Here is a 26,887-nt window from a genome sequence, read left to right as displayed (position 1 = left end):
TGTATTAGAATATGAGCAGGGGGAGGGACAGAGGGAGCAGCAGACTCCCCAGTGAGCAGGGCTGGGTGGGGGCTTTCTGGGTTCATGACCTGAGCTGAAGGCAGATGCTTAACCGACTGAGCCACCCAGGAGCCCCTAAAGGAAGAGTTTCTTAAGCAGTTTCTAAAATAATCCTAAAAGTGGAGTTTCAAAATTATTTTAAGTAATGGAAACAAGGTGTACATGGATCACTTACTCAAGGTAATGACTTAATAGACAACACTCATGTTCATGTATATATTGAATGAGTTTTTCCCCCCTAAAGATATTTCGTTAACTTACAGGCACTACTCATTTATAGCTGTTTGTTATGACATTTATTCAAAATACTATTCGTTCATATTCACTGAGAACCTACCTTGTACCAGGCGCTATTCTCTCTAGGTGCCAGGATAGAGTTAGGAACAAAATAGATGAAAATAGACAAAAATCTTTCCTTTCACACACCTACATTCTAATGTGAAAGCAGCAATCCTATGATTCTAAATCTTATAATTTTTACTTGTGAACATAAAACAAATGGTGATTTTTTTTCCCCTGGCTGCTTAAAATTGAACGATATCTTCTGTATAACAAAACATTTGAGGTTCATAGTTTGTCAATTTGATTCGTTAAAATTTAGATACCTTTTGATAAAATCTGTGGCAGAATCTAGGGCATAATTATTATTATTTGGTCTGTGATTGTAGATAAGGAAGAAATCCTAAATTTCTCTGATGTCCAAACGTCCACCATGTAGTAATAGTTGATTGTCCTTAGTTTCTCTTGACAAAACAATATTTAGAATGCATGGTAGATGGTTCTAGTAATCTTTTTTTTTTTAAATAACCTCTGTTGAAGTTCTTCTAAACTGCTTTTGATAGTAAAATTCTTGCATAATCAAATCACATGCTTCTTAATGCATAACATTTATTAGCTGATTTAATTTACGCTAGGACTATCCAGGGAATGTCTTATAAACTGATTATTCTTTCAATGAAAAGAATAGAATATTAAAAAATATTCTGTTATGCATAAAATAATTGCTTTCACACTTGTGGAGAGGGATGGGCATAGGACAAAGACATAAACTGCCAAAAGCAGTGTGGTCTTCATCCTTCCATTATCAAGGATAAAAAGTAGAGGAAAGAGATGATGAGCATTTCAGATGGAATAACATTTAACATCCTATTACTTGTTTTGTGTATAGTACTTACAGATATAAGTTCTATACTATATTTACTTTTTTTTTTTTTTAAAGATTTTATTTTTTTGCGAGACAGAGAGCATGAGAGGGAGGAGGGTCAGAGGGAGAAGTAGACTCCCCGCTGAGCAGGGAGCCCGATGTGGGACTCGATCCCGGAACTCCAGGATCATGACCTGAGCCGAAGGCAGTTGCTTAACCACTGAGCCACCCAGGCGCCCCTGTATTTACTCTTAAGATGTGTAGATGAGAGATTTTTAGTTTAGGAAGGAATTTGAGGTATGAATTACGATTATTAATGTTATGGGCTGACTTATGTCACCCCCCCCAAATTCATGTTGAAATTCAACCCCCCAGTACCTCAGAATGTGATTATATTTGGCGATAGGGTATTTAAAGAGTTAATTAGGGTAAAATGAAATCATATGAATGGGCCCTAATCCAATATGATTGTGTCCTTATAAGAGGAAATTAGGACACAGACACACAAGAGGGAAGACTATGTGAGGGTAGAAGAGAAGATGGGCATCTACAAGCCAAGGGGAGAAGCCTCATAAGAAACCAACCCTGACAACACCGTGATCTTGGACTTCCAGCTTCCAGAACTGTAAGAAAGTAATTTCTGTGGTTTAAGCCACTCAGTCTGGTATTTTGTTATGGTAGCCCTAGCAAATGAATACTATTAGTAAGAACCTTTAAAAAAAGAATTGGTGACTGGTTTCAGGATTGCATTTCATTTTTATTTTATTTTTTTTAAGATTTTATTTATTTGCGAGAGAGAGAATGAGAGACAGAGAGCATGAGAGGGTCAGAGGGAGAAGCAGACCCCCCGCTGAACAGGGACTCCAGGATCATGACCTGAGCGGAAGGCAGTCGCTTAACCAACTGAGCCACCCAGGCGCCCAGGATTGCATATTTTTAATTTAAAACAACTTGGCTCCAAAAATGCACTTATTTTCATCTTATATTTTGAATTTTTGTTGAACTTTATTTTACTCTCAGGGTTTTCAGGCTAGCAATATATTTTCTTTTGGTGGTCATAAGAGTAGCGTATCTAAAGATCCTCTTACTCTGTTAGTTGATGGTGTGCTGAATGAAGTTTGCTGAAGCTCTTTTGTTTCTTCTGTTTTTCTTCAAAAGTAGAAACAATATTTGAAATTTCAGCCAGTCAGATTATAACATGAGACATGTTTTGGACTTTTTGTCATCACTGCCACCTCCTAAATCTTCTGTGGCTAGTAAAAAGGAGAAAAGCAGTAGTATTGGGAATCCGGGGACACACAGTGTTTTTATTCTAATACTCTCATAATGTTAGTATCAACTTTATAGCTAGTTAATAGTTTTAACACAAGTACTAGGGTTTTGACCATTTTAAAACTTGAATTAATGTTCAGAGTTGATCCATTTAAAAAACAATCTTATAAATGATTAACCATTTAACAACATCTGTTTCTCAAACCACTGAACTGCACAATCTGGGAATCTGAGTTGTTGCTTTGTGCCAACAAGCACAAAGCTTGTTGCCTGAAGATACAAGATAATGTTTTTAGTTCACAGAGACTTCTCAGGGTAGCAGGAGGAAAGTTCACAAGTAATTTTTTATGCAAATAAACAGAAGATCTATATCCGATATACTGAATACTAAAAGAAAGTATCAGGAGCCACTTAAAGAACCTGATATCCTGTTCATCATAAAATTGAGATAAAGATTAAATTTAATTGTACTAAGAAATACCTTTGCTTTCCACTTGCATTGTAAAATTGACCACTTTTGTTATCTTTTTTTTTTTTTAAGGTTATTTATTTGAGAGACAGAGCTTGAGCATGACGGGGAGAGCAGAGTGAGACTTGTTATCTTTTTGAAGTGCAAATCAGGTTATTGCTTTCCTATCTAAATCCCTTTAATGACCTCCCCTTGCTCTAGAGGACAAATCCTCAAGCAAGGCCTTTAAGGCAGCACTATCCGGCCTAACTGCTTTACCAGCTTTATCTGGTATTTTGCCCTGCTTGTTCTCTAGACTCCAGCTACACCAGTTTCTACGTTCTTCAGTTGCACCAAGCTTATTTCCACTTCAAGGCCTTTGTGCATATTCTTTTTTTTATTATGTTATGTTAATCACCATACATCATTAGTTTTTGATGTAGTGTTCCATGATTCGTTATTTGCGTATAACACTCAGTGCTCCATTCAGTATGTGCTCTCTTTAATACCCATCACCAGGCTAACCCATCCCCCACCCCAATACTTTAAGTGGAAAACCCAAAAGACTCCACCCCAAAACTGCTAGAACTCATACAGGAATTCAGTAAAGTGGCAGGATATAAAAATCAATGCCCAGAAATCAGTGGCATTCCTATAGACCAACAAGAAGACAGAAGAAAGAGAAATTAAGGAGTCGATCCCATTTACACTTGTGCATATTCTTTTCCTTCCTTCTTCCCCAACTCCTCCCCCTTTCTTGGCTTAGCCAAAGCCACCTGTGTTCAGAGTTTAGCATAAGCATCCTTCTTCAGGAAAGCCTTCCCCATGCTTCCTCTGATAGTTACATAAATTGTTCATGATAGATAATTAATTGTTCATTTATTGGTTTAATGTCTAGCTCCCCGACCAGGGGGTAAGCTCTGTGAGGTAAGGACCCTAACTTTCCCCAGGCCCTGCCGAACCCAGGGCCTTGTACAGAATAGACACCCAATAAATACATTGGTGAATGGATTATCAAGAAGTCAAACTCCTACTTTTATTCTGTTGAAGGACATCCTTAACCTTTTAAGCAAAATACTTTCTCCCTCCATGAATTTTTTTAAAATACCAGTAAACACAATGGAATCATCTAAAAAGAATGTTGTATTTTTTGGTTTTTGTTTTACAAAGCTCTTCCAGAAAGAGCAGATTTCTTGGTTAAACAATAAAAATTTCTTACAAAACCTTTTAAGTGCTGAATCTCAAGACAAAATAGGAAGTCATGACATTAGCATTCTGAATTCAAGGTAACATCTGAGTCATCTGATAAACTCATAATTGATCCTAAGCATCTTAACAGTGGCTTTCTGAAGATAATGTTAAACCAAACAGTGACTTCAGGAGTAGAAGTTTCATCAAGAAAAACCACTATATGGGGACATTTGAGACACAGTCAGTCTTGGAATAACTGTCAAGTCATCCCATTCGGTTGGCCAGCTTTGCTTTCATGTAGGGCTTCCTTAAGTCTGGAAGGGAGGCTGGAGGTCTGTAAAATCTTCTCATTATATAGAGAAGAATATTGAGCTCAGAGAGGTTAAGCAAGTTGCCCAAAGAAACAGCTAATGCGTAATGTTAGAACTAAAATTGTTTTCTCACCTAACTCTGATGCCACTGATTCTATGGCTTTTGTATTTCTAAAATCTCAGTATTCTGTGGAGGTACTCAGGAGCCACATACTAGAGTGGATGAAGAAGCCTAACCCCAACCCCTACTTCAACTGGACCAGTCAATTCCTCCTGGAATTATTCCTAAGAACTTGTTGGGAGTGGGGGTGGATATCTGAAAAGCACTAATCAATTTATTATAATTACTTGAAAAGCAAGTTTCCTGTTTGCATTTACTTACGGTTTTGTCATGTGAGATTAAGCTCAGCCTGACTCCTGGCTATTTTACAATGAGCAAAAACACATTCCATCTAACTAACCTTTTGTGGTCATATTTCCTTCTTCCTGTTTTTTCACCTCCTCTTCAAGCACCTTCATCTTTGCATCATACTCATCAGCTAGGGATTTCCATTCTACTCTGTTGTTCTGAAGACCATTCAGCATTGGTGTGATTTCTTTATGAAACCGTGAGAACTCCTAGAGAGAATTTTAGGTCAGAAGCTATTTAAATCATATAGTTGATTTTCAGTACTTTTCATATGCAGAGAAGGAGCTATAAGGAGTTGTCACAGTGCTCAGTGCTCAGAGCTGCTTGGATGAGCTTAACTCAGTGCCATGGAAACAGGAAAGACAGTGCTGTTTTCTGAGTACGTGTCATCTGTTCAATGTGCTCATGTCTGAATTCTAGTTTTTCTCCCACCCCTGAATGAAATTAGGGTAATTCCTCAAGCTACTTTGGAGAAACAAGTATACCCCTAATGGCTTTCCATGTGGGTGACTTCTGAATTTGGTAACACTTTGAAAGAAAAAGCCTCATCCCCAGATGATTATATATTTCACTCAATTTGTTTACTTACCTTATATACAAAAGTACAGACAAAATCAATAAATCCAACTTGAAGTTTGGGTAGTTCATCTTTTTTATTTCTGTCCATCATAGGCTAGAAAGAGAAATAAATTCTTTAAGGATAGTTTTCTAAGACTCAGGGAACAAAAGAAACTGATTTGTATCAATAATTTGTAATAAATAGTGTATTTTTATGTCAAGGTCTTTACAATAGGCTGTTGCTGCAGCACGGTCCTCTCCAGATCTCCTTGTTCCCAAAATTCATTTGCAACCAGAAGTGCCACCTGCAAATAAGAATAAGACTTGGCTCATGAAACTCACTCATTCATAGAGAATTTGCATTTTATTAGTATGAGTGACACTTAAGGATAACATATTAATGCTTGAGGCACTGTCACATCACGTGCTCTTTGGTTTTAGAAAGATGGCGCCTGGGTGGTTCAGTCGGTTAAGCATCTGGTTCTCAATTTCGGCTCAGGTCATGATCTCAGGGTCATGGGTTTGAGCCCCGTGTTGGGCTCCACGCTCAGTGGGAAGTCTGCTTGAGATTCTTTTTCTCCCTCTCCTTCTGCCCCTCCCCCTGCTCACGTGTGCTCTCTCTCTCAAATAAATCTTAAAAAAATAAAAATGAAAAATATAGATTATATTGAAATGGGAAGGGGAAATTTCTCTTGCCACTTCAGCATTCTAGGCCCATTCTGGGAGTACCTATCTCCTATTTGCTATTGCCACCACCTCTCAACAATAAAAAGGGGAGATGGGAGGATGTTTAATTCTGTTACATTTTGCTTCAAGCTCTGAAACTTCCCACACATCCTCCTCTTGTCCTACTTATCTGTTAGCTTCTAGCATATCTGCATGTACACACATGCACACAGATTAGAACACAGCTTTACTTGATTACAGGGTAAGGATATTTGAGGGTAAATTTATAGAGCTTTTAAAAACCCAATATCAAGTTTAATGAATACCCACTAGCTGCCTTATATTGGCATGAACCAGGCTTGCCAGGAGGAATCAGATGTGACCTTTTTCTTTAAGATGCTTCCAGTCTTGTAGAGATAGTCATGTAAACCATGTGGGTAAAGGCTATAACAGTAGTAGTATGAAGTGCTGGGGATTGAGGAGAAGGAAGTAAGGATGAGTTTCATAAAGGAGCTTGCATTTATGTTGCATCAAGGATGAATAGTAGTTTTTCAGATAAAGAGGAGGGGAAGACTATCTGCAGAGATAAAACTGAACATCCAGAGCTTAGCGTGAGAGATGGTGAATGGGAGAGAGTGCCAGGAAATAATCTGGTGAGTGTGAGTTAAGGACAAGGACAGGTAGTGACAGGCCATATAAGCTTTGCTAGGAAGTTTGATTCTCTAGAACGGTGATTCTTATTCCTGGAGCCCTAGTGCACCAAAGAGTACTAGCAGCCCCAGCCAAGAGAGATTTCAGCTAGAGTAACGTTGGTTTTTTCTTTCATATAAGTGGTCTTTATTGGGGGTGGGGTGGGGAGGACTTTACTTCTTTTTTAAAAGAAAGCTTGGAAACCTCTGGCTGTGGGGAGTTTAGAAGGAGAGGAGTGGCTGAGCAGAGCTCTATCTATAAATAATCCCAGCAGCAGCTCAGAGGAGGGCTGGGTAGCTAAGGATGAAGAAGGATCCCTTAGGAGGGTCCCGCCACCATCGTGCTGATGAAAGAGGAAGTCTGACCTGAGGCAGTAGCCAATGTGACAGACAGGAATAGGGAGGTGAACTTCATGCAAGGCCCCAGGTTTCTGGCCTGGGTGATTGTGCAGATAAAGAATCAAGGAGGAAGAACAGGCATGTCAGGGTGGAAGGAGCACAAGTGTTTGGTTTGGAATTTAATGGTTCTAATTATTCTATCTTTATTCATACAACCCACAATTATAGTTGAACCCAGTGAATTCTGGCCTTTCTTCCATGTAGGGTTTCTCCTAGAAGTCACTGAGGGAAAAAGAGAAGCTTAGTAAGAAATCAAATAGTAAACTGGTGACTCCTGACTCTCACTCCCTGAGGTTGGCAAAAAACTGGGGAAGGCACCCTTAAACATGAACTTACTATAGACAGTGCCTTTTAATTATTGATAACACAGTGAAGAAGAGGTTGTAGGAGCAAAACCACCCTTGATAGAGGAAAGCACTAATGATTCATCTTTGTCTTGTGCCAATTTATCTCCTCTGTTAAAAACTCAGACATTCCCTGAATAATTGTATATAAACTTTTTGCAGTCTGTTCAATGATAAGGAATTCTTTGCAGAAAGCATTTCCTTTCTAAGGTCCCTTCTCTTTGCCTTGTTCTGGGGCCTAACCAAATGACTTATTGTCTTATTGACACTTGTGAGCTCTTGAAAGCTAGTTATCTTTCTTCATTAGCAGAAATCCAACAGGGAACATTTTTTGTCTTAACGTCTCAAGTTTCATTTTTCTTTTTAAATTATAAACCGATTGTTTGTTCCAGGGTAATGAAAGATAATTGCTTACAAAATATATAGTCACATAATTGCTAGCTATAACAAAATTCCAAGATTGCCAGAATCTTCACGTTCGCTCTTACATGGATCTAGGTAGTACCTGTGCAAGTGACGGAAAAGGAAACATAACTGTACTCGCCTGACTTTGTACCTCCCAGGGTTTGGTTATAGCTGACAAGTCACATGCAGTCATCATCATTGCCCTTGAGAGAAAACAACACTTGTTAAAACAAAGATATGCAAAATATCTTTTTTTGCCAAAAGAGGAATAAAATTCTGACTACTTACATGACAATCTCCTTTTTGGTTGGATCAATGGTTACATATTTGATGGCCTCTTCTTCAGTTTCCATTTTTTCACAGGCATCAACAATTTTTTGAAACATGCTTCTCTTCCTAAAAAAGATACAGCTTTGCAACAATTTTAGCATGTAAGACCAGAGATAAAAAGTATCTTTAATATATGCTTTTCAGATTTCATGTTCCCACTTTGCATCAGATGTCCACATAGTGGATCTAAAGGGTCACAGGGGAGAAGAGAACAGGGAATGGCTGTTAACCTTGGCACAGAAAAGGTTTAAGACAGAAAAACCACAAGCCACAAAAGGAAAAAAGGAATTGGTAAGTTTGAATACATTAAAAAATTGAATACATTAAAACTAAAAGTAACATGTGACAAATTAACGTGACAAAACAACATAAACATAAAGGCCACAGTCTGTGATGAGATAAATGATGATAAAAAATGCATAAAACCAACAAAGAATTAGAACCTAAAATACATGAAAAGATGCTCAATGTCACTGGTAAAAAAATACAAATTTGAACATCAATAAGATACCATCTCTACTCAAATTGACAAGATAAATAAGTGAATAGATAGATGTAAGTGTGCCCAGATCAAAGGTAGTTCAGATACGGGATAACAGAAACTCTTGCACACTGCTGGTGGGAATTTAAATTGGGAAAACTACTCAGGAGTGCAGTTTTGCAATGTAGTATTAAGACTGAAGATTTGCAAACCCTATAGCAGTCCCGTTTCTAGGCATGTACATTAGAGAAACTCACATGCGTACAAGGATATACAATACAGCATTGTCAACAATAATGAAAAGTTAGAAATGATCTAAATATCCATGTGTAGAAGAACAGCTGAATTCATTATGGCATCTTCATAAAGTTGAATATACAGTTAAAACTAATGAACTGGATCTTCATATACCACCAAAGTAAATCTTTAAAACATAATGTTACATGAAAAAGCAAGTTGTAGAAAAGTATGTACAGTAGGATACCATTTATGGACAATTTTCAAACACTTAATATAAAAACATGGATGGAAAGGATGAGTACACATCAACATCAGAATGATGGTATCTGTGAGGGAGAAGGAGGGGCTTTTTGTGGAATGAGATGGGATGCCTCAATTGCATTACTTTTTTTTCCATAAAAAAAAAAAAAAGATCTCAGATGGGTGTGGCAAAATCTTAGCATTTGTCGAATCTGGGTTATGGATGTTTGGATATCAATTATGTTATTCTAAGTATCTGTCTTCATCTTCGGACTATAGAATAACTAAATTTGTAATTAAGAAGGACCAGAGAGGCACAATTTGATACTACCCATCTAAGTCATTAAAGAGTTGGACATTATAACTAGTTCACCTTGTTCTAATCTGTTTTCACCAACAACTTTATAGTTCACTGACAAGAAAATGGGCAGAAGCTTGGAGTCTCTGGTCTCCTTGGTTATTATTATTGTAAATAGGCTAGTGCTCTGCTGTATGTAACTCAGAATTATGTGTTTGGTTAATGTGCATCAGTATCACCAAGATTTTTTAGTCCCAGGTTCCAGAAGAATCAAATGTCTGATCCTGCAACTCTAAATATCAGACCCTGGACCATGATGAATCCACCAGGACCAAGATCACCTCCTAAGGCTGTGTGGCATCACTCTTTGGGCAATGCACCAACCTTGCTGTACATCCTTCAGTTCGAACTTCTTCAGACAACAAACTAATTGACATTAGGAGGTTAGTTTTTTAAAATATGTTTTCAGATGTCTAGGAAATTATCAGGTACCTTGAGGGTATTCTACTGATGATCCAAAAGGAAAGTGAATAAATGTGTGTGTGAAGAAATGCCTTTTAACTTGAATGCAGTGGGTCATTTATGCAAGGCAGAAACACATAGAGCGTAAGGGAGTTCTGTACTTACTTGAAATATAAAGCCAGGTCAGTTGCTATTATTGCAACTTCAAACAAATGAATAACTGTTTCAAACTGGCGTTTATTTAGGTTCTGGAAGATATTTAAACTCTGTAAGATAAAAATTCACATAAATGGGACTATTTAAAAAAAATCACAATAAAGTGCAAACATTAATTTGCCTTTGATTCAACAAATAAACCAAACTATGCCTAACAAAATAAAGATAATTAGCATGGAAGAAAGCTTTTAGCTTTCTCTCTTGGGTTAAGTTACCCCTCTACTTTGAGTAAGGTAATTTAAACTATAAAAATAGATATTCTTAGCAAATATTCTTGTAATCAGTGTATAAGTTTGGGGAGTAAATAAAAGTGTTTTCTCCAGGATCATTTATAAATATAACAATAAATTTTAATTTTGCTTATATTAATGGAGGGGTTTTAATAAAGAATATCTGGTACATCCCATTGTTAGATATGCTGAATTATCCACCAGATAATTTTAGAGTAATCATAGAAGTTGTTGGAAAACTTTCAGAAACTACAAGTTACACTAGTACTCATGTATATATCAGAAAAAAAAAATAATGAAATCCTCTCAAGTTGTTCTTAAAATGTTTTCTTGCAATTATATTTTACAAAAACTTAACTAGACCTTTCTTCAAAGAGTTTCCCACTAATACTCTCCTCATATATGGATCAGCTTCATAGTGTCCTAGAAAATGAGAGTAAATTTGGGAGTGGTTTTTAAAAGCTCTCATATTCTAATATGTATCATTTTGATGAGTACATTATTTTATTTTATTTATTTTTAAGATTTTATTTATTTGTCAGAGAGAGAGACAGGGAGAGAGAGATTGGGGGAGAGAGAGAGAGAGAGAGAGCACACACAAGCAGGGGGAGTGGCAGGCAGATGGAGAAGCGGGCTCCCCTGCTGAGCAGGGAGCCCGATGCGGGGCTCGATCCCAGGATCCTGGGATCATGACCTGAGCTGAAGGCAGACACTTAACTAACTGAGCCACCCAGGGGTCCCTTGATGATTACATCATTTTAAACAACAAACTACACCTAGTTAATAGTACTGTAACAATATGTATCATTTTGCAAAAGGTCTCATATTCCAAATAAATCATTTTAGGCATACAGGCCAAAGGACAGATGTATAGTGGTTTTGCCAAATGAAGTTGACGGTTATAAAATACATATGTAGACCTGAATCACATTCTTATCTTTTTTTCTCATTTTCTTTTTAAAGATTTTATTTATTTATTTGACAGAGAGAGAGAGAGCACAAGCGGGGGGCGGAGGGGCAGCAGGCAGAGGGAGAGAGAGAAGCAGGCTCCCTGCTGAGCAGGGAGCCCGAAGACCTGGGCCTTGATCCCAGGACTCTGGGATCATGACCTGAGCCAAAGGCAGATGCTTAACCGACTGAGCCACCCAGGTGCCCCTTCTCACTCATTTTCACTTTCATCTAAAAACATGGACAAATCTTCTAATTGAAAAAACCCTGTCTTAATTCTATATACTTTTTATTTTCTCTTTTCTTTCATATCTAAGGATCTTAAAAGAAGAGCTTCTAAGTAGTTTCTTTATAACCTATGGATATAGATTCATATAAAAGATCCTGCTTCTGTTTTATATTAGTGGCTAGAAAGCCCTTGACCAAATTTGGGGCCCATGTCTTATACCTTTCGCTGTATACATTTTGGGACTTTACTATAATTCATCTTCATTTTATTTTTCCAGTAGTCCTATTTCTTTTTCTTTAACACCCTCCCACCCTTGTTTTTGTATTTTTGGAAGCTCCAATAAAATTTTTGGGAACAAATTGAGTTAATAAACATATATACACACATGCTTTTTTTTTTTTTTTTTTAGTAAGCTAAGGCAGAGCCAAGTGATTAGAGCAGGAAGAAATTAATACAAGATGATCAACACCAAGACATCCAGATGACGTTACTAAAATATGAAGAATTGGGGTGCCCGGGTGGCTCAGTTGTTAAGCATCTGCCTTCGGCTCAGGTCATGATCCCAGCGTCCTGTGATTGAGCTCCGCATTGGGCTTTCTGCTCGGCGGGAAGCCTGCTTCTCCCTCTCCCACTCCCCCTGCTTGTGCTCCCGTTCCTGCTATGTCTGTCTCTGTCAAATCAATAAATAAAATCTTTAAAAAATAAATAAATAAAATATGAAGAATTAAGTATCAGATGAACATCTATGCAGAAAAAGCAAGTCACATGTAAGACAAAAAGATTAGCCATATACAGCTCTTCAGGGCAATACTTCAATGCCAAAAGACAGTGAAGCAATGTCCTCCAATTTCTGAGAAAAAGCATGATGCAAGACCTTTATGTCCCGCCAAACTGATCTTCAAAAACAAATGTAACAAACAGGTATTCTTAAGCATGTACTTAGTTTAACCTCTCTTGGAAAAACTACCATTTCAAAAACCTAGCCAATCAACATGTGAGTCAAAATAAAATACAGAGGAATGGAGAAGCCAGAGTAAAAGGATTGATTGTAAGTATTGGGCCCATTTAAAAGTAGAATTAAGAATAAGCAATTGTGTTGGAGCTAGAGAGTATTATGCTAAGTGAAATAAGTCAGAGAAAGACAAATGCCATATGATTTCACTCGTATGTGGAATTTAAGAAACAAAACAAATGATCATGGGGGAAAAGAAGAGAGAGAGAGGCAAACCAAGAAACAGACTTAACTACAGAGAGCGAACCAATGGTTACTGGAGGGGGAAGGGTGGGGACGCGGGGGAAATAGGGGATGGGGATTAAGGAGTGCGCTTGTCCTGATGAGTACCTGTGTTGTATGTAAGTGTGTGGAAATTATCGAGCAACATGTGAATTTTATAAATACTGATAATGGTAAAAAAATGCTAATGATAATAAACACCTTACAAAACAGACGAAGATATGGGAAGAAGCAGAAGTATTTTCATTGCTTCATGTTTTATAGTGAGTTAATAGATAGTATAAAGTTAATACATATAGGCGAAAAATATCAAAATTCTAAATGCTGAGCTATAGTTTTTCACAATTTCTCATTTGTTCATTGTAGAGGGCTCTTTAAGAGCTAGTAGCTCTTGTTTAAAGACACAGTGTCTAAAGCTCTGCAATTCCTTCCATTTCCAAAATGTTTCTTCTATTAAATTCAAATAGAATTACATAAAGATAAATGGAAAACTAATCAGCAATGAAAATGAATCACTGATATATACAACGCAGACACATCTCAAAATCATTGCTTTGTATGAAAGAAGCCAGCACAAAAGAGTACTTGTGTAATTGCATTTACATAAAATCTACAAAAATCTAAACTAATTTATAGTGACTGAAAGCATTTCAACAGTTGTCTAGGGCTGGGAGCAGAGAGGTACGCACTGCAAAGGGGCATGAGGAATGGTTTGGGGTGACAGAAATGTTCTATATCTTGATTGTGGTGATGGTTTCTTAGGTGTATAAAATTATATAAACTCAAAATTATACACATTGAAGGGGTGCAGTTTATTGTACACATATTATACTTTAATAAGGTGATTTTAAAAACATAACTGACTTTAAAAAAAAAGCTTGGATAGTATGATCCCATTTTTCTAAAATTGTTTCCATTCTGCCTGTATACTCACAGGTGGCCACAAGAAGTTCATCAGGTGGTACTGAAATAGCAATTTTTTGAGTGATAGTATTTGAAATATTTTTTTTATATTTGTTTTTTAGTTTTCCCCTGTCGTTGAGTTTTTATATTTGCAAGTGTAATTTTTACAACCACTATGGAGTCACTGATTTTAAAAACATGTATGTATGTAATATTCCATTTGTCTTCCCAAGGACTGTGCTGAAAACCTAAGGTGGGGACAGGTGGCCCAGAGCATGAGAGGAGGCCCGTTTCCCAGCTGACTCCAGCAGGGCCCAGGCGTGCTCAGCTGCTCTCCCTAGCCCACAGAAAGAGTCTATGTTTGTTCTCCTCTCCTATTAAAATGGCAGTAAACATATCAATTCTGAACAGTACACCAAAATAGGTAGGAATGACTCCAGTACATCCTGAGTAGGGCTTTCAGGTGAGGTGAGGCTGGAGAAAGTACAGGCTGTTCCAGCCTTCAGTGTGGTACCTGCAATACCCATCAGAAGACATTGCCAACGTGTTCATGGCTCGATGGGACCATACACAGGATATTTCATTGCTTCTTCACTCCTTTGTATAGGATGAAGTTGGTATGGAAAAGCATAAATAGAATTATCATAAACTCTGTAAGGAAGTGTTTTGAATAATAACAGGGTTCTGTTAAGCTGAGCAATTCATTTTGTTGTTTCTACAATACATGATGGCATTAAAGTTTATACTCTTACAAATTTGACTAGCAAGTTTTCCACCTGTTGACTCAGGTGAAAGAGTGGACTTCTGTCTGGTTTGGAATACGGGTGTTTCTTAATCCTCAGAACTGTGAATCCCACTCTACTAGGACATAAGGACATTTTAATATAAAGCCTCATAATATACAAAACAAAATGGCTGAGTAATGACCACTAAATGTCAAAATTGTTATATAAATCATGAGGATGCCCTTATTTAAATGCTTTTAATGCAAACATTTTCTTTATACGAAAAAGTAAATGAAACAACAATACTGTCTCCCAAAAGTGTAAAAAGAACATCTGATGGCTAAAAATTTCATTTTTCTTAGCGTTCCATTTGCCTGCTCATAAAAAGCTCTGTGATTGCATTGCCTAGCGACTCTATTTACAGGCCTTGTAAGTTTGCAGTTAGCAGGTTGGATAGCATTGTAGACAGGTCCTTGCCAAGGTGGTATGGATTACTGAGATGTAGTATGACTTTTTAGAAAGAATAATAAGCCTTTATATAGCCATCAAAACCAGTTTCAGACTCCAGAGTAAATAACATTAAAAGAGATGGAAAACAACAAGTCTATTATAAACCTTTAAATTCCAGAAAACCGTATGAGATACGAGGACCCCCACCCCACCCCCACCCTCCTACCCCCCTCCCAAATGTTAAGCATTTAAACACTTGGTTGAAATTCTTTTTTTTAAGATTTTATTTATTTATTTGACAGAGAGAGAGAGCAGAAGCAGGGGGAGCTGTAGTCAGAGGAAGAAGCAGACTCCCCACTGAGCAGGGAGCCCAATGTGGGATCGAGCCCAGGACCCTGAGATCATGACCCGAGCCAAAGGCAGACGCTTAACCGACTGAGCCACCCAGGGTCCCCTTGGCTGAAGTTCTTAAAATATATTTTGCTTTAGTAGGAACACGTAAAATTAAATAATAATTTATATTCGACACTACCTGCTTGTGGTGTCACATAATCAGTGACACCACTGATTATAAAAAGTAGAGAAAATTCTTGCTCAAAAATATAAGATTGTCCCAACAAAGACTCATAACAAATTAGTAACAGCAATTTATTCTTGTCTTCCTGAATTACTTTCAATTCTATTCCTTTTAATTTTCATAGAACAAATAATATCATCATTTTTATGTTATAAATGCTACTGCAGGGAGAGGTTCTGGCTTTACACCAGAATTATCATTCTCATTAAAAATGCATGAGGTGCCTAGGTGTCTCAGTCGGTTAAGTGTCTGCCTTTGGCTCAGGCCTCATGATCTCAGGGTCCTGGGATCGAGCCCTGCATCAGGCTCCCTGCTCAGCGGGGATTCTGCTTCTCCCTCTCCTTCTGCCTCCCCACCACCCCCCACTCATGCTCTTGCTGGCTCTATGTCTCTCTCTCTCTCAAATAAATAAATAAAATCTTAAAAAAAAAAAAAAAACGAAAAATGCAAATTCCTGGGCCAGAATCCCAGAAAGCCCCATCAGTAAGTGCAAAATGAAGCCCAGGAACTGTTTTTAACATTCTGTACACCCCCGCCCCGTGAATTCTGATGCACTCGGTCTGGGTCCCCCTGTGTGGGTGCGGCATCAATCACAGGCTATTAAAAACACTCAAGTTTTTTTTTTTTCTTTTTTTTTCTTTTTCTACCTTTCTGCTTGGTCACTCTGCCTTACAAGTTTCCCCACTTGGCTTTCTTTACATTATTTGGGAGAATTTAGTGTTATCTCTAGACTTGAGCATATTTCTGTATGTTCCTTCCCTGAGCCTTTAATAAAAGATTGTTACAGAAACTGAGAAAAGCTCCACCCCCCAGAGGGCTTATTTCTCCCAACTGAGCACGTGTGATTCTCAACAAGTTCTCTGCTATGACAAGTGTTTCCCTCCATCTAATAAGGACTCGTTTTAATCAGTTTTGGTTTGGAACCTTCTCAAGAGATTTTTTTAAAGTATAACTATATTACATATCCACAACTTTTCCACAAGCCTATATACCCTTAAATAAAATTCATAAAAGGAAGAATGACGGCCTCCTATGGAATGTTAGTAGTACATGACATGTGCAAATCAAAGTGAATTCAAGACCAAGCTTCCTGCACAAAGCTGTCCCTGATCCCACCCCTCTGCTCCCCTATGCCCTGCCTACTCCTAAATGTGGGATCTCCTTCTAGAATCTCAGAGCATTACCAGTGCCTCTCTGACGGCAGTTGTCTGTTTCTGTCTTATATGCTAATTTCATGCTTACCCCCCCTACCAAAGCTTGACTTCCTCAAAGATACAAAGCCTCACAGGGCATGCCCCATGAATAAGAAAATCATTGGCTATCTAGCCTCCTTTCCTCTTTCCATATATATATATATATGTATATATATACACTTTAGGATGCACAGGGCCCTCTCACATCTACATAAGCTTTTTATTCTTTCTCCACGGACCCACAGAGATTTTGTCTTTCCCTGGCTCTTTTCTATCTCCGCTCCTTCCAAACTGGTTGTTCAAAACACTTGCAAGATAGCCATTTCTAGCAACTGACTTCAATAAGGATATAGACTGTCAACTGCCATAACTCAAGGCCATCCTCTTTCTAAGCATTTTCTTGGGTTATTGCTTTGATCCAAAGCTTCTGAGCTGCCCTGGAGAAAGGCTCATGTACCTCATCCTGCAGGAGAGTCTTACTGTACTCCAGGTGGTGCCTCTCCAGAATGGAAGATCCATGAAGCTTTGCTAATGGAGACGTGGATCTAGGAGGAAGAGGATATGCCATAAGTTTAGCTGCTTAGAGATTACAGTATAGAGTCTTTACTCTCTGAGGACGTTTTCCATTTCTTCCTTCTCCCTCTCCACTAATGACTATGAAATGATCGAAAGTAACACATCGGGACTGATGTTTTAGATTTAGAACGTGAGAATACGCTCTTTATTATTTTTTATTTTTTTTTAAAGATTTTTTAAATTTATTTGACAGAGAGAGACACAGCGAGAGAGGGAACACAAGCAGGGGGAGTGGGAGAGGGAGAAGCAGGCTCCCCGCAGAGCAGGGAGCCCGATGCGGGACTCGATCCCAGGACCCTGGGATCATGACCTGAGCTGAAGGCAGTCGCTTAACCAACTGAGCCACCCGGCGCCCGAGAATACGCTCTTTAAAAAAACTCTAAAAAAAACCTAATTTGTTGAATGCATAAAAAGACTGAATTATTTAAATTAGGAAGTTTGGTTCATCCCCTGCATCTTTAAAATCTTTAGGTTCCCTGGAGCTTACGGCACTGGCCTGTGACTCTCAGAACATGGAACAAACCTGTTGAAGGCCCACAGATCATTTGCATGGAAAATGTTTATTAAGAATTTCCAGGAACTGGGGCACCTGTGTGGCTCAGTCAGCTAAGCATCTGCCTTCGGCTCAGGGCATGATCTCAGGGTCCTGGGATCGAGCCCCGCATCAGCCTCCCTGCTCAGTGGGGAGCCTGCTTCTCCCTCTCCCCCTCCCCCCACTCTCAAGCTCTCTCTCACTCTCTCTCTCAAATGAATAAATAAAATCTTTAAAAAAAAGAATTTCCAGGAACCAAAATAAAAATGATTATAAAGTGATCATTTCTTTCCTCCTTCAGGACAGGGATATCAATTTTAAAGTTAAAATTCCCATTTGTTAATGGTTAGGTCACAGCTTTCTATAAGTGGGGACTGCAGTCTTGGGTGCCCTGTCTTCCTTCAAGTCTTTCTGTTTGAGGAAGGGGAAACCCTCGAAAATAACAGGGAGAGAGAGGAAGTGATGGAGAGAGGCTGAGGCCAAAGGCTTACACAGGTAATGTGAAGACTTTGTTATAGAAATATGGAACGAATAAATAATTTTTTTTAAATTTATTTATTTGACAGAGACACAGCGAGAGAGGGAACACAAACAGGGGGAGTGGGAGAGGGAGAAGCAGGCTTTCCGCCGAGCAGGGAGCCCAATGCGGGGCTCGATCCCAGGACTCTGGGATCATGACCTGAGCCGAAGGCAGATGCTTAACGACTGAGCCACCCAGGCGCCCCTAAATAACTTTAAGAAAGGAAGAAATCAGAGATAGGGGAGGCAGCCTTAGTAGAGAAGTTTCATCTTATTTCAGAAAGAACAGAACTTTAGGGAGTAGAGGAGATAGTAACAGGTCACTAACAAGTCTGGTAACCCACATGCATTAGTTAGGGAACAATCAGACTGTGTCTGAGCAATATGATAATTGATCATAATTTTAGCCCATATTTAAATACCTCCTCTGTGTCAGTGCTGGAGATTTAAAAAATTAATTAAAGCTCGATTCCAGTCAGAAAAGAATGGTGTCTTTAATTCCTTTGGGTTTAAAATAAAGAAAGATTTCTGGGGAGTTAGCGATACATCCAGTCTCAGAATAACACCTCCCCAATTACTTATTAATACAAAGGAGAAAATGTACCTTTACATAAAGAGATCTCCTAGATATTGCCCATAAATAATTTAACTAAACCTCATAAATAATGGGACAAATTGCTATCATGGGCCTCCTGATGTGCTGAGAAGGGCATCATCCATGTTGAATTCCCACCAAAAACGTTTACCCTGAGTCTGGTAATCAGGAAACCACTGGGAAAACCCAAATTGAGGGCTTTCCTGCACCAGAACTGGCCCAGACTCAAAAATGGCAATATTCAGAAAGACACAAGAAGGTTGAGGAGCTATTCCATTCAAAGAGATTAAAAATACTGGACAACCAAACACAAGGGGTGATCCTTGATTAGATCCTGAATCAGAGGGGATAAAAAGCTATAAAGGACATTATTGGGAAAATTGGAATCATTTGAATAAACATTCTATATTGGATAATAGTATTGTACTAATGTTAAATTTCCTCAGGGTGATCATCATGTTGTGTTTCTATGGGCAAATGTCTCCCTTATTCTTAGGAGATACATGCTGAAACATTTCGGGGTAAAATGTCATGATGTCTGCATGACTCACAGATGGTTCAGTAAAAAGAAAAAACTAATTTATATACATACACAGACACACAAACATATGTATAGACATATTTGGAGAGAAAATGAATTTGGCAAGATATTTTAAAAGTAAATTTCAGAAATGTTATTAAAAGTTTCCATGGGATACTGAGAAAAAATATTTTTTTAAATCACACCACCCATCGGGGTGGCTGGGTGGCTCAGTCGTTAAGCATCTGCCTTCGGCTCAGGTCATGATCCCAGGGTCCTGGGATCGAGCCCCACATCGGGCTCCTGCTTGGCGGGAAGCCTGCTTCTCCCTCGCCCACTCCCCCTGCTTGTGTTCCTTCTCTCGCTGTCTCTCTCTCTCTCTGTCAAATAAATAAATAAATAAATAAAATCTTTAAATCACACCACCCATCAATAATTCTCTGAATTTTGGAAGTCTGGCAACAGTAAGCTTGAAGTATGGAAAATAGCTAGTTTAGACTGTGTGACTGTCCCGAGAGAAAAATAACCAAAGGAGAGAAACTCAAGCAACAGAGATCATGGTGTGACTTGACTAGCCAACCTACCAGTTTTCCTGGTCTTTTCAAGAATGATTTTTGGAAATTAAGACTACAACAAGGGCAAGTGTTGGTAAGAAAGTGCTAAGGGGTTTTTTTAAGGTAGATGAGTAACATCCCAACTTCCTGAAGAAATCTGAGGATTATAGTGGGGGGGGGGGCACCACTGTCAGTATTCCCTGGAGAATTTTGAGGTGGTGGAGGAGATGACTGAAGACTGGATACAAGTAAATTTTATCCTAAAATTTAAGAAGCAGAAAATGACACAATCTGTAGATGACAGAACAGGAAGATTGACCTTTATCTCTGAAACAGTTTAAACTATTTCGGAGTTTGTGAGCACTTACAGAATAATCATTAGGAAATCCCAGAGAAGGTTTAGAAGGAGAACATGAGGCCAGGTTGATGTTATGGACACTTCTGTGACAGGGTTGGTGGGAGTGGAAGGCCATGGACCCTCTGTGTCTGGATTTCAGCGAAGCAGTTGACAGGACACCTCAGGATACCTGCAGTAGGTGCTGGAATAGTGAGTGTATCCACTCACACAGCTGGGCGGCAGAGCCCAGTGAGTGTGCTTAATTGACTGTCTTCAACCCTGGGAGTAGGTTTCCAGGCTGGAAACCCTGGGCCCCAAAATTTTGCCCTTGCTCTTGTTCTGATGCATAATTTTTATCAGTGACTTGAATGAATATTAATGGAAATCATGACTAATTTTCCAATGATAAAAAACTGGAAAAAATAACAAATCCATTGGCTGACAGAGTGTGACAAATGGCGATTTCAATTAAGAGTGAAATGAAGAATCAAGAAGATGAAATTTAATTAAGATGAAATATAAACCACTTCAGATCCTGTCTGGATTATTGTGTTAAACCCGCATTTAAAGAATGACATAAATCCGCATTTAAAGAATGACATAAAAACACTAGACTGGATTCACAGAAGAATAGCAGATAAAATGACATGTGTGGAAACTTACATATAAAATGGTTTAAACAACTGGGTGTGTGCAACCAGGAAAGGAGGGGGGAGAAGAGATAATTCTCTTTAATATGAAGGAATGGCCTGTGGTTGAGAAATTATACATATTCTAGCAGCTCCAGAGAGAGACCTGAATGGGACAAACAGATGTGATTGGGAGACCAGTTTCAGTTCAGTATCATGAAGAACATCCAACCATCAGAATCACCTAAGAGAAGAGCGGTGTGGCCTGTGGGCCATTATGGGAAAAAACCGGATGTGGACTTGAGGACATCGGGAGGAAGGCAGTCGAGGAGAGGCCTGCGTTGGATGGGGGATGGGATAAATTCTAACATTCCTCATATTTTTGTCCCGGTAACGGCGTTTCTTTGGGGACAAGATGGAGGAGAGTAAAGAGGCAGAAAGACAAGAGGGCTGAAAACTTAAACAAAAAGAGAGGGTGAAAGGAACGAAGGAATCAGTAAGCTTAGAGTGAAGCAGAAAACAAACTGGCTGGCAAAGTGAAGGGAACAAAGGGAACAGGAGAGCCGGAGGGAACAAGAGACATCTGAAAATCGCAAGGTTTTTAAGGCATTGTCAGAGGGTGGGCTAAGGCTGGCTGACGAGGGTGGAAACCAGAACCAAGGGGGCCAGACATTTCGGAGACAAGAAATCGGACCACGGGCACAAGGTCCAGCCAGGAAGCAGAGTCATCTGTGTCCCCGGCTGCTTCATGTCACCCTCCATGGCGACCTGATTTGTCACCATCGATATGGGAATAGTAATCGTGTTTCATTCAACCTTTTCATGAACTGCTTTTGCCAATGTCCTGTCTCCATATCTCTGTGGACTCCTGAGCAGTTCTTCCAGAACAACAGGGATGTGAAGAGCCTCAGCGAGCATCACTACTGAAGGACAGCGTGCAGCAAGGCTGTGTGATCACGGTGGCGCAGCCGAGCTGCCAGAACCAAGGATACCCGTGCTGACGTGCCCGCGGCAGGGAAACCCGCACATGGGTCACAGTCCTTCCACGGCCACATATTCTCAGAGAGAAATGGCGGGAGACGTTCAGCTGATGGAGGGGGGACCCGCCTGGACCCCACGTGCCCCGCCAAAGCAGAGACCTCAGAGGTCACTGCGTCCTTCCTGGAGGCCAGATGCCACATCCAGTCTGGCAAGTTGGACTTGGCCTTTCTGAGCTTGTTTCTTCCTCAGTAAAAGAGGGAGGTGACAGTCGCTCCCAGGCGGGAGTGCCGCGAGGCCTCAAGGAGGCGATGAGTGCCAAGTTCTTAGCGTGGGGCAGGACTGGGAGCTGCCTCGGAGCCGGAGCCGAGGTGGCTCCTGCACTGGTGAGCAGAGGAGAGGGAGGGAGCCCAGCACTGTCAGGAGCCTGGCGTGCAGGAGTGAGGAGGGGGGCGCGCCCGAATCTCCGGAGAGGTTGCCCGAGGCCACGGTGCCAGTCCTCTCTTCAAGACAAAGCCCCATAGCTGGAGTTGCTGAAGGTGAGAAGGCACCGCTTGCAAGGCGCTTTTCATTCACTGAGGAGATTGTTCTTGAGCACCTACTATGTGGTTTCAGATCAAATTTCATTTGATTCCCACAACAGTCTTTGAGGGGTGGGATACCCTGCCCCTTCTGTGGTTCACAAACAGAATCTCAAATAGACCAAGTGACTTGCCCAAGCTCCCCAACCAGGAAGTGGTTGGACCCCACAAACCCAGACTTCCAAGCTTGTTCTCTCTAAAATGCCTGGTGCCTCTGCAGAGGGGTAGGTGGTGTGTCAGAGATGAGGATACAGTGTGTCTAAGTCAGACAGAGCAGCTTAAAAGCCATGATCAAGGAGCTCAGCTGGCCACCGGCACTGCTGATGAATTTTGAAGAGTGTCAGGGACATCATAATAACACTTAGTATTTATTTACTGCCCAGAGGCTACCCTGAGCCGAATGCTTTATATGCCTGATCTCATTTAATCTTTACAACTATCTTACTTGTTAGGTACCATTGTTACAATTCTTACTTTCCAGATGAGGAGGTCGAGGCTTACAACTTGTGAACCCAGGGAGCCCACATCTATCTGAGCTGAGAACGCGCACCCTCATTGTTGCCCTCGGTTGGGGCAGGAGGGGAAGGCGGCCGTGAAGATAAGATGCCAGGCCAGCTGCCGGAAAGCTCGGGAGCCACAGAGGAACCAGGGGAGGGAAGGGGAGTGAGCCCAGGAAGGAACGCCCTCTGGCTTGAGCTGGGGGTTGGGGCTCCACGGTGGGGTACGCGTGTAAGCCCAAGGCTGGTGCACTTTCATATATGAACTCCATACTCTGACTAACCACATTGGCGAAAGGAGGAGTGAAGGCATTTACAAATAAGGCAGGGTGCGTCTGGAAATGAAAACCACGGGGGAAGGGGGCTGCGGGCGGCAAGCATCCTGGGAGAAAGAGCAGACATTTATCATGAGGGCTGAGTCTCTGAGGGAACAGATCGTGGCCCTGAGTTTCCTAAACGTGATAAAGAAGAGCTGACAAGGCTAAGAGACAGAAACAGGTTCTCTTCTCCCCCAAGGTGCCTTCAAGCGTCACCAGGACATGTCACTTACTTCATCTGATACAAATTATTGGTGCCTCTGTGGTCAATGTCATGGCAGAAGGCAGCAGCGAGCATGGCGAAGGCTTCAAGATCCGTATAGTATTTCTTTAGTCTCCCTGTCTAAAAAAAAAAAAAATACATATATATACATATATATATATATATATATTTACTTAGATGAATACACCTCTGAGCAGGTGCACTGAGGCCTGCCTGCAAAGGAGAAGATGACCTGCTGTGTTTTTAGAGCAAATTGGCTTTACATCTTGGGTATTGCAGCTCATTCCTGGCAATTACAAAACCCAGCAGGTACCTGACGTTTCCTTTAAGGAGGTAAGTGTGTGAACTCTACGGGCTAATCCAGCCACGTGCTCAGGGATACCCGTGTTCTCTGGCATCATCTACAGGGGAGTTTGGGGTTTAAAGGATCCAAAATTACTGATCTAAAACGATGGACCTTGTCCACTTGTCATCACGCTCGCGAGGGAAGCGTGCAGGTTTCCCGTGGTTTGCAGCTCTCTTTACCTACCATGAGCAGAGTGAACATGGTCTGCCCCACATTGAAGCCGTGCCTCCAGTTATGGTAGGTGATGGAGCGGTACCCTTTCCTCACCGTGTACATCCACCTGGTCAGAACCTGCCGCCCAAACGAGACAGCTCCGTTCAGACTTTGGAATTGAATTCTAAAGGTTAGAAGGTCTGTGACCATCTTATCTAAGAAGATAGGCTGGTCCTGTTTACAGGGTTTAAGCTGATATATTTACAAAGTTAATAATCATTGAAAACCCAAACGGAAGTTAATCTTTTGAACCACGGGAAACACGGGCGGGGGCAGCACCAGTATCTCACAATACTTTTAATTAAACACTGTCTGACCTCGACGGGTACTTTGAATTTCTCCACCACATTGATTTCAAAAAACAGCCGCAGCCCACACTTAATCAGTTCGTGCTCTGTGATGGGGAAGTCGCTGAAGCGGAATTCGTACAGGTCCACCGCCTGCGGGTCCGGCAGCTCCTCCTTCTGTGGAGACAAGGACGGGCTGCTTCGGATTACATGCCTCTTCACCCCCTCGGCTCTCCTCTATTCTACATGGGGCGTAAAGCAGAATGAGCATGAAAGCGGACCACGTGCAATCCCCCAAGCCTCTGTGTGCTGGGCCCCGGGGCCATGCGAGGGACATGTGTGATCCTCACAACAAGCCTGCACCACGGTCCCCAGTTTCCAGAGGGTGACACTGAGACTTAGCTATATTAAGAAACTTCCTGGGCGATGGAATTCAATTCCGAATCCATCCCCAGTGGCTGTTTTCTGTCGCTGATGCTAAAGAAAATGTTTTGTTGCAACAGCCCAGCCCGTTTTCAGTACCCAACTTCTCTTTTCTCCTCTTCCAGAAATACTCAGGAAACAGTAAATGATCGCTTAATTCATTCCTATCCTGTTCTTTACCTGCTCGGTGGACTGTGGGCTCCGCCACGTGGGATCGAGGTGTCTTATTTGCCATGGCTCCCAGCGTTCATGGGGCCTGTGCCCGGGAGGTGCTTGGGAAATGTCTATGGAATGAATGATGCCTCATTCACCCCACACCTTGTTAGGATCGAGGACTGTGGATAAAACAGTGAACTCGGCATATGACGATTGACATAACCAGGGAAATAAAAATGTGGATCTCTCCCTTAGGGAACTTAGCTTATTGAAATGGTTCTAAACTATAGATCATTGAAAGGAGAGATTTTAGAATACTCACAGAGCATAACGTCCAGGGCCCAGGGCTGGGGGGAGAAATTGAAGGCAGGCTGGAGGGGGAATTAGAGTAAGAGAGATTCTGGAAGGATGTGGATTCAGCTGATTTGGTGGAAGGCAGGGAGGAGACCATCACAGGGGAAGAGAGAAAACTCCAGGAGGGAGAAGCTAGCAAGAGCTTTGCGGGTCCACCAGATGTGCACGCAGGAGCAATTCGGTCCAATGGGTATTTACTGAGCCTGTCCTAAGTCCTTTACACCGTGCTAAGGCCACGTCCCTCAGCAAGTTTAAGGTTTCCCAGGGGAAATATTTCATGCTCTATTTTATACAAATTTCAATACCAAATGGTAGATGGTTGTTTTAAGTAAAATTATGGTTTCTCATCCCTTAAGCCCTGAGTCTGGGTTGGTCTCTCACCCTCTTCCTTCTCTCCCTTCCCCGGGGCTCCCAGAACCCTGTGATTCTTTCTCACTCGTGCTAGTCTTGGACTGGTCACTTTAGGCAGAGATGATTTTTTTCACCCTGTAAAGCAATGGTTTGGAGCCAAGAGACCAGCCTTTAGTTCTGGGTTCAGATTAGCTGCATTTCCCAGACTGAACAAGCCTCAGTGTTCTCATCCGTGAAATGGGAATAACAATAGTAACATTTTTGTCTTTGCTGTCTTAATTGAAAAGCAATGCTAATTTCATCTGCCTGCATCACAGAGAATTAATGGAGATTCAGTTCACAAAACCCCTTTTTCATAGGACCCACCTATGTCCTTTGCTACTCCTTGTCACCTTCTTTCTCTCTCCAAACCCTCCCAGTTTCTTTGCTCATGTAGGTTCTTCTGTTTCTCTCATTCATTTATCATTTATTCATTCAACAGACATTTATTGGTTCCTATCTGTGTTGTAGGCATTATGGATGAATAAAGCAGACACTGTCACTGACCCTGAAACATGCATTCTCGTGGGAAGAGACAGACAATAAGCACATCTTTTAAAAATCGGAGTGGGAGAAGGTTAAGGGGGTGTGGTAGGGAGTACCCCATGCCACACAGACTCCCTGCTGGAGGTTTGTCTCAGCCCTACAGTTTGCAGAGTGAAGATAAGATGTAAAAATGATTTTAATGCATTAAAGACTCAGTCACACTAAAGTGTAAATGTGCATTTTAGCAGGAAACCAAGGAAGACGTTCTCAGAAGTGTGACTCCCAGGCCCCATTTGCAGTAACAGTCAAGCCAATAAAAGAGTAGTTTAGTACAAAAATTATCGGTTTTGAAGAACAGCTGTTTTAAAATCTGTGGTACAGAGGGTCGGTAAAAAAATAAAGGCTTTTGGTTGATCCGCTAAGTAGGAACTCTGGGCACCCACGGCCAGCTTTCTCCTTTCGGCAGGAACCACAAAGTTAAGCCATGATGAGGACAGTTGGGAACGCCTGCCGTCCCACTCGGCTCTGAAGCTGCTCTGCCAGCACCTGCTGAGGCTGGCTTGCTCCATCTACTCCCAGAAGGGTCCCCTGGGCACCCGAGGGGGCCTTTTCCCGGGTCCCCGTGAGCCAGGCCGTCTTGGTCTTGCCGCCTGCCCACCAGGCCTCCCCTCACCCCTCCCCACCCCCCGGCTCACAGCAGCTGGCCTCAGTTTCCCTAAGAC

General features: G+C 40.9%; 1 protein-coding gene and 2 long non-coding RNA genes across 3 annotated transcripts in view; 2 read left to right on the top strand and 1 right to left on the bottom strand.

The window, feature by feature from the left end:
• Positions 1-2,131: 2,131 nt before the first annotated feature.
• The window catches only part of PDE6C (phosphodiesterase 6C), a 48,484-nt gene continuing 23,728 nt past the window's right edge, over positions 2,132-26,887 (bottom strand). The window contains exons 12-22 of the mRNA XM_035025297.1: positions 24,387-24,533; positions 24,040-24,147; positions 23,521-23,630; positions 17,110-17,197; positions 10,113-10,213; positions 8,185-8,292; positions 8,036-8,099; positions 5,624-5,698; positions 5,425-5,508; positions 4,888-5,044; positions 2,132-2,457 (exon numbers count right to left, since the gene is read on the bottom strand). Of these exons, the coding sequence (XP_034881188.1) occupies positions 2,396-2,457; positions 4,888-5,044; positions 5,425-5,508; positions 5,624-5,698; positions 8,036-8,099; positions 8,185-8,292; positions 10,113-10,213; positions 17,110-17,197; positions 23,521-23,630; positions 24,040-24,147; positions 24,387-24,533 (1,104 nt within the window). The 3' untranslated portion in view covers positions 2,132-2,395. The remainder of the gene's footprint in view (positions 2,458-4,887; positions 5,045-5,424; positions 5,509-5,623; positions 5,699-8,035; positions 8,100-8,184; positions 8,293-10,112; positions 10,214-17,109; positions 17,198-23,520; positions 23,631-24,039; positions 24,148-24,386; positions 24,534-26,887) is intronic.
• On the top strand, positions 3,657-12,085 carry LOC118023835. Its single transcript, XR_004682913.1, has 3 exons — positions 3,657-8,517; positions 9,738-9,928; positions 11,980-12,085. It is a non-coding gene; the product is annotated as an uncharacterized LOC118023835 (long non-coding RNA).
• Positions 12,409-17,845, top strand: LOC118023844. The gene is made up of 3 exons (XR_004682915.1): positions 12,409-12,618; positions 13,941-14,131; positions 17,700-17,845. It is a non-coding gene; the product is annotated as an uncharacterized LOC118023844 (long non-coding RNA).

This window comes from Mirounga leonina, unplaced genomic scaffold (assembly GCF_011800145.1).
Source record: "Mirounga leonina isolate KUSES-001 unplaced genomic scaffold, KU_Mleo_1.0 Mir_114, whole genome shotgun sequence".
NCBI classification, from domain to species: Eukaryota; Metazoa; Chordata; class Mammalia; order Carnivora; family Phocidae; genus Mirounga; species Mirounga leonina.
The sequence above is the reverse complement of the archived record's forward strand: the minus strand, read 5'-3'. Positions and strand labels throughout refer to the sequence as shown.